Source organism: Alligator sinensis, unplaced genomic scaffold (genome assembly GCF_000455745.1).
Source record: "Alligator sinensis unplaced genomic scaffold, ASM45574v1 scaffold611_2, whole genome shotgun sequence".
NCBI lineage: Eukaryota > Metazoa > Chordata > Crocodylia > Alligatoridae > Alligator > Alligator sinensis.
This window is the reverse complement of record NW_005841869.1, coordinates 281,699-289,474: the sequence shown is the minus strand read 5'-3', so window position 1 is coordinate 289,474 and position 7,776 is coordinate 281,699. Positions and strand designations below refer to the sequence as shown.

General features: G+C 49.8%; 1 protein-coding gene across 1 annotated transcript in view; it reads right to left on the bottom strand.

The window, feature by feature from the left end:
- Nucleotides 1-7,776, bottom strand: part of SNAPC4 (small nuclear RNA activating complex polypeptide 4) — a 23,326-nt gene that overhangs the window by 8,116 nt on the left and 7,434 nt on the right. The window contains exons 8-16 of the mRNA XM_025193557.1: nucleotides 6,727-6,831; nucleotides 5,991-6,063; nucleotides 5,434-5,598; nucleotides 4,633-4,780; nucleotides 3,922-4,028; nucleotides 3,058-3,152; nucleotides 2,197-2,291; nucleotides 930-1,015; nucleotides 42-470 (exon numbers count right to left, since the gene is read on the bottom strand). Of these exons, the coding sequence (XP_025049342.1) occupies nucleotides 42-470; nucleotides 930-1,015; nucleotides 2,197-2,291; nucleotides 3,058-3,152; nucleotides 3,922-4,028; nucleotides 4,633-4,780; nucleotides 5,434-5,598; nucleotides 5,991-6,063; nucleotides 6,727-6,831 (1,303 nt within the window). The remainder of the gene's footprint in view (nucleotides 1-41; nucleotides 471-929; nucleotides 1,016-2,196; nucleotides 2,292-3,057; nucleotides 3,153-3,921; nucleotides 4,029-4,632; nucleotides 4,781-5,433; nucleotides 5,599-5,990; nucleotides 6,064-6,726; nucleotides 6,832-7,776) is intronic.

Here is a 7,776-nt window from a genome sequence, read left to right as displayed (position 1 = left end):
AGTTGAAAGGACCTTAGTCTCGTCCTCGCTAGTACAATTACCTTGTTCACCACCTCTGTTGGGTCCTTGACACTGATGTCTGTAGAATATGGGTATGCCATGCCCTTCAGAACGGTACTGAACTCTGCCGAACTCCCTGAGGCTTGCTCTTCACCTTGGCCATCAGAAGCCTCTGCTTGCTCCTTGCCGCAGGATGCCTTTTGATCCTGCTTGGAAGACCCCTTTCCGTCATTAGTCTTGGAAGAGCCAGCAGATGCAGCCGGACGCTTTGCTGCATTGGCCCTCACTGGCACCCACAAGTCGAGAGCGGGCACCGTGAACTGTGGCTTCTCTGCGTCTCCGTCTGAGCTGTCCATCAGCTCCAGCTCCGAGTCACTGCTGCTGCTGCTCTCGCTCTCGGACGAGCTGGAGCTCTGCCTCCGCGTGTACCCATGCTTCAGGCGGCTTTTCTTCTTGCACTGCCCCCTGGGCTTTGGATTCAGAAAAAGCAAGTGAGCCCTCAAGTAGTCTTGCCACTCCCCACCCCTGCTAGCAGGATACCGATGTTAAAAACCTCCAGGAAAACGACTTGTAACAAGATGGGCCCATTCCCCATCTGCCAGCGCTTACAGAAGCCCACCCGTTCCTGGGCTACTCCTGGGGTCCAAGTCCCTCGTCACTCCCGATTTCCTTATTCATGGGTAGTTGATCACTGAGGGCAATAGGTGAATGGAGCCACAAGATAGTGTGCGCAACTGTGCACACCTAGGCCCTGAAATGTCCCAGATGAAATCCTGGCCTCACTGAAGTCAAAGGGAACTTTGCCACGTGTGACAATGGAGTTAGGCTTTCACCTTCAGTGGAGCTTTACCTCTGCCCAGGATGAGCATGGGGCTGGGCTTGTACCAGAAAAGTGGGACCATGCCCTGGAACACAAAGGGTTACAATACCTGCGTCCCAATCATGATCTTCCACTTGCTCAGGCACTGGGTGGGTGTCCTGTGTGGCAATTCCGATGCAATTTTAGTCCAGCATCCTAAGGACATAAACAGGGAGGCCCTATTGATGCACCACATACCAAGTGCCTGACGAAGAGACCCGTCTGGTACAGAAAGGCTTAGCCAAAGTGGCTTTAACTGCTGGGAATGCCCAGAAGTCAGGAACCTGTGGTAGGAGCATCCCTTCAGAATAGGGAATCTGCCACCAAGGCCTGCTGCTGCCACTGCAACCTCTGCCCTCAGGTCAAGAAAGGGCTGAACTTTAAGCTGGGAAGCCACGACGATTTAAACACATACTCCTGTCCTTTCTCAGAAGCAGGACCTTTGCTCCTTGCTCCGCTCCAGTCACCTGCAAGCAGGGCTCATACAAGGAACATGACTGGACACCACCCCATGTCATGACCTCACTTTTGGGGAAAAAAGGCCTTTTGGCAAAGGGCTGGGCAGAGGAAATGGTCCATCTGCATGGGGAATCTGAAAGGGACCACACATATGGTTGCAAAGTGGCCAAATATGCCAAATGTAGGGACAAAGCGACACGCAAGGAGAACCACGACACAGCTGAAGTTGTAGGAGCCATTGCTTAGAACCACGTGGCAGCGTTCAGAAGCCATCTCGTCTCCAAGGTGAGGAGGCTTTGTCAAAAAGGAGTGCTATGCACACGTTAGATACCCAGTGTAAAGACAATGCGTCATTCCCTGAGCTGATTAGTCCGGAGAATGGAGCTTTTGCTTGCCATATGCTCACAACTGGGGTCTAGAACTGGGGGGGGTAATGACCCAGTGACAACCCCCCGCCCCCAGTAGTACAGGCTCCCCTCAGGCAAGAAGATGATCAATAGAAGATAAAAGTCTATAGCTGGATGCCTCAGGCTACTGTTCTGCTGAAACAATTTACCATTAAACAAAGTACCATGCAGTACAACCACTTCTATGGTCTTTTTTTTCTCCACCCTAATCAAATTCAATCTTAGCCAAGAGTCCCTTTAACCAAGACTACCAGTTGCGCTGTCTATATATTCCTATAGTTTCCCTAGAGCAGAATGCATTTCACACGGGCCATATCAAACACGGAAAAATTTAATTCACATTTCTTAGCGTGCATCCAAGCTCCCCATGACCAGATACAGAACTAGAAGCAAAAGCTGCTCAAAGTCACTGAAAGCCTTTATAGATTAATCTGCAAGAGGAAAGCATAAAATAAAACAAACCAAACTTACCCACGCCGTACTTCTGTATTAGTTCAATTAGCTTCTCTTCTTCCTGGCAACTCCACCTGCCTTTCTTTAAGTCAGCGTGCAGTGCATATAAATACCTACAAAGTAAAAAAATTCAATACAAAAAATGTGTAGTCCTCACTGTACTTTTCTGTTCATCATTAGCACTTAACGTGCATCTACAGTGAAACAAGAAGAACGTCCTCAGTGGACAGCCCCTTTCCCCACCAAGTCCCATACCAACATGCAGAGCACTGCAGCTCTGCTGCTCCTCTCTCAGTCAAAATCCCAGAAGGCACAACTGAGTGGGACAGCTCAAAAACTGACACCCTCTCCTCCCCCCATACTGTTACTGATTTGGATGACCTTTTTCAGAGGTATACAGATATTACTGTAATTTTCTCACGTACAAGATGCACCTTTTTGTCTAAAAGCCAGCTGTTGGAAATTGGAGTGTGCATTATATGCAAAAAATACAGTAAGAGCAGTTTCTGCTGCTTACAAGGCAAAAGCAACAGTAAGACTATGTGATCCAGAGGGAGCAGAACAGGGAGCAGGCTGGGCCCCCTGGCAGCTGTTACTCAGTTGCTTACTACAAGGAAAAATCTTTTTCTCTTTAGGCTGCCTTTCAAAAACAAGGTATGTATCTTATTCCAAGGCATGCTGCATGCAAAAAAATACAGCATTTAAACAACACAAGTGAAAACATTTAGGAGGTCACGTAGTAAAGTCCATGGCAACCCTTTGGATTAGTTTAGAATATCACAATTTATGGCAACCCAGGCGCCTGTACACTAGAAAGGATAGGAGCATTTGATTATGAAAGTGAACTCGATGGCAAAGCTGTTCCCGTTCCACACTGACCTGTCTCTGCACTGGGCATCGTTCCTTCCAGGCACCAGCTCCCGAATTTTATACCAGTCGCGCTCTCCATACTTCTTGACTGCTGCCAGCAACAGCTGTATGAGTCACAGGTTTGGGTGCATTAGTAGCAGGTTTGAGTGTTACTAGCTTCACTGACCCTAGGTAACAGGTCTTCAATGCCTGGACCCTTTTGAGAATTACCTGGCTAATTCATTTTCATTCGGTCTCCTTTGGGTCTTTGAGAGGGCAAAGAAACCCTTCCCCTCCCCTAGACACACCATCATGAAACAGCCCATTAGTTGAATAAGTAAAGATCCATTCTAGTTCACCAAATCCCATCAATTCAGGGGCTTAGGAGTTGCTCACAAGAACCTAGACGGGCAACTTATGCCCCTAAAGCAGCTCTCTGAAACCAAAGATGCCAACTAACAATCTGTCTCCAAATGAGCACACTGCTCTCAGGCCCAGGGAACAGGGTGCCACAACAAACAGAAGCATCCAAAGCAGAACAGCAGGTCTGCAGGCCACATCTCTCCCTGACTGGTCAGAATGTGTGCCAGCTTTGTCCTGGCCAGGCTTCAGGACCCAGTGCAGCAGAAATAGCTCGATGACCTGGTTCAGCTCAGATGGGCTTGCAGTTACATTTGTAAATGAAAATATGTGCCCTTCAGTATAGGCAGCACCCCCCACCCCCGCCAGACTCTTCTGGCCAGCCACTTCCCATCCTTGCTTCCCATTCTGATGCTGCAGTTCCAGCCTTTATGCATATGCCATTCAGTGGTATGACCACAGAGCAAGTTAAACCTACCCACTTCCACACCATGAAGTTCCTCTAGAACTAGAGGGGAAAAAAGAATCACTTACAGCATCCTCCTCTGGCGTCCATGTTCCTCTTCTCAGGCTGGGGTCTACACACTTGGTCCAGCGGTAAATCAGTTGTGCAGAGTCTCTCCCTTCCATGTAATAAGCAACTGGAAACAGAAGTGACATTTCACACGTGAAGTGGTTCCAGCAGCCTCCTTGAAACACGCTCTAGTTACGATGGGAACACGTGGCTTCTCCATGTGCCCGGGTACATGGTAAGAACCAGGAGAAGGCATGCTGCCTTCTCCGCCTGCCCCAGACCAGGGAACAGGACCTGGGCACTGCTGGAGGTTTACTGCCCAAATGCCATATCTAACCTGGGAAGGACTGATGGGTTTATGGCACCGGGTGTTCTGGCTGTGGACAAGCCTTTCAGACAGCCAGTACAGCCCAGAGGAACAGGGTTTAATTCCTGCCTCTGCCCATAACCTGGTAGGTGGCTTTGGGGAAACCGCTTCCATCTGTGCAAGTCACTTTCCACATTTGTCAATGGGAGTAAAGCTACTGCCCTCCACTATAGAGCAGTTTGCAACGTAAAGGAGAAAACAGAATCACAATACAAGAGTAAATGCATTCCTAACTCCCCTGGGCAGGGACCAGGACCCTTTTTCTATCCAAACAGCCCCCAGCACTTCAGGAACTTTACCGTCAAAGCGGGAGGAGGGGGGCAGTACTAGCCTGGAGAGCAGGGCTCCCATGGAGGTCACTTACTTCTCCTGTAAGGGATGTGCCTTCCCACCCTCATTTCTTGGACAAGTTGCTTGAGCATCTGGTCCTCTTCCTTGGTCCACTCATTCCTCTTGAAGTCTTTGTTGTAGGCCTGGTACTTCTGCAGGCACTGGAATGCACTTCGGTTGGTCTTAATGAAAGAACATTGACTCAGATTGGTATGGGCATTTCCACAGAGGGCTGCAGTGCCACAGCTCTGGTGCAAAACTACAGGGGTCTGAATTCAGCTCCTAGTATTATTTTTATTATGTCTGCCAAAAGGCTCCCAGAAAGGTATCTGGGCACTGCTGCGCTCCATGCTGGGCACATCTAAATCTGCACCTAGGAACTTACAGCCGATGTCTAGGAGGAGGGGTAGCCACAGCAAATGGATGGTAATAGCAGATAAATGATTGCTGTTTCAGCTAAAGGCAAACAGCAACAGGCCTAACACCTCCAGCATTACATGCAATAGGGGAAGCTGGAGGATCCTGGCCTCAGCAATGCTGGATAGTGTAGCAGCAATATTCTTTCATGTAAAGTCATCAGCAAACCAGTGCCTTATTTGCTGGAGAAAAGCAGAGGACTAGAATAGTAAGGTTTGCACACAGCCCTGCAAATGCAATGTTTCTTTAGGGCTTGCTGAATCTGCTTTTTATGCATGACATTTAATGATAAAACCCCACAAAGGCAGCAATGCCCTCCCTCCTTGCATGTGATCATGTGTTAGCACTGGGCTCCCTAGTGTGACAATTAACCCAAGGCTGCACCTCAGTACTGGTTTCTGGGGGCCGAATCACTTACCCCCAGCTCCTGGGCAATGGTTTGCCAGTCCTGACTATCGTGTTTAGCAGTTGTTTTCTTCAACTTCTCTATCTCCTCCTCACTCCACTCCTCCTTATTGATGCTTGGATGCTCCCAGTTCTGCCAAAATTTCCTCAGCTCTCCTGGGTTGCGCGTGCCATCAAACTGCAGGTCAACAAAGTTGGACTGTGAAACTGCCCCAGACAGAGAAGGCAGCACGAATCATGCTCCCTGAGCTCTCCAAACACATTCACATTGCTCACTTCTGAGCAAGGATGTGGGGATATTCCACTAGCAGAAAACCTGAACCACTTCTATGACTGCTGAGCTGAGACTGCACAAGTCTGGCCAATGTCATGGCCCATGGTGGGCCCCTGGATGGATGGACTTGCACTGAACCCAGAATAGGTTATAGTCAAGGACCATTCAAGAGCTACAGTGGGTTTGTACACACACAGCACCAGGGTCCCAGTTGGGGCAGTGCTGGTGTATTGGGGTGGCTCTCAAAGCAAGGGGGTCAGGACTGTGACTTCTGCAAAACTGCTATGCCCACTTACGTTAATTTTTGAAATCTTCTCCCAGTCATGCTCATCCAGTCGGTTTCCTAACAGCTCTCTGTGAGGAATTTGGCTGGAGCAGCCAGGGCCAGAGGGGAAAAAAAAAAAAGTACTACGTTAACCTGGAGCCTCAGGAGAGGGAAGCACCTCACACAACAGCTCATGGAACACGATTATCAGCACAGCTCTCAGACCAGGCAATGTCTTCCTGGACATGTTGGCCTCTGTTGTTCTCCCTGCACCGAGGCAAGCACTGCGCCTGGGCCCATTTGTATCTTGAGGTGGGACAAAATGCCCTTGGGTTGAATGGTCCGGTCCCAGAAACCCTCACATGCACAGAGAGGAGATGCTGTCTGTGCATCTCCAGAAATGAATTCAGCAAAGGGGCCGCTGGAGCTTGGCAGGCGAGAGCGATGCTGAGCAGCCCATGCAGCTCAGAATGCCTTGTTCCAACGCCCCAACTCGGTTCTGTGCTGGTACAGTATTTCTGCACCAAAACACACTGCAGGAGTTAGCACAGCACTGCCCAATCCCCTCCCACGCTGCTGAGGGCCTGAGTGGCTGGGGCTCTGCAAAGACTGACCAGGCCGAATCCTCTGCAAGCTGGGACAGGGCAAGATTTGCCCAGCTTTGGTCTCCAGGGCTGCGTGCAAGCTTTGCCCACATGCCCTGGGCGAAACCTACTTAGGAGGGGCCTCCTCTTCCCCAGACTTCGAATACAAGTGATTCCCCTCACTTAGTGGCATCGATTTCATGCTCCGCTTCTTTGATCTGCTTCTCCAGAATCTTCCTGTCCATGGCAGTCTTGGCTTTCTCCAGCTTCTGATTCAAGTATTCGAGCCTGTGGGAGGACAGCTCCATGGTTATGACAAATAACTGCATGGGACAAAGGACTCAACAAAGGACCCTAATTTCCCCACATCAAGGGGAAGAAATAGATTCGGGGCTCCTGAGGCAGCTCTCAGAGACCATAAAAGCTAAAGAGGCGGTAGTCATGGGGGACCTAAACTACCCGGACATCTGCTGGGAGTCACAGACAGCAAAGTCCCACCGCTCACGCAGGTTTCTAACCGGTGTACAGGACCTCCACCTGACACAGGAGGTACATGGTCCCACTAGGGGGAATGCCTTACTGGATCTGGTATTGGCAACGGGGGATGACACGGTAGGGGACCTACAGATCGGTAGCCATCTGGGGGACAGTGATCACCTAATAATAGAATTCACCATAAGATGTCGAGTGGGTAAGGTAACTAGTAGGGTGAAAGTGCTAGACTTTAGGAAAGCTGATCTCAATGAACTCAGGCGATTAGTCAAGGACGCACTGCAGAGTAGGAGTTTTGAAGTGATGGGAGCCCAAGAAGGGGGGCTGTGCCTTAAGGAAACGATCCTTCGGGCACAAAGCAAGACGATCCCCGAGCGAGGTAAAAGAGGGAAAGGGGCCAGGAGGCTTCCCTGGCTGACCAGAAATCCAGGGCAGCCTAAGGGCCAAAAGGGGAGCACATAAAAAGTGGAAACAGGGAGAGATCACCAAAGACGAATATACCTCCTCTGCTCGTGCTTGTAGGGAGGCAGTTAGACGGGCCAAAGCTACCATGGAGCTGAGGATGGCAACCCAAGTAAAAGACAACAAGAAATTGTTTTTTAGATATATAGAGAGTAAAAGGAAGGCCCAGGGAGGAATAGGACCCCTGCTAAATGGGCAGAAACAATTGGTGACAGACAGAGGGGACAAGGCTGAACTCCTCAACGAGTTCTTTGCCTCAGTGTTCCTAAGAGAGGGGCA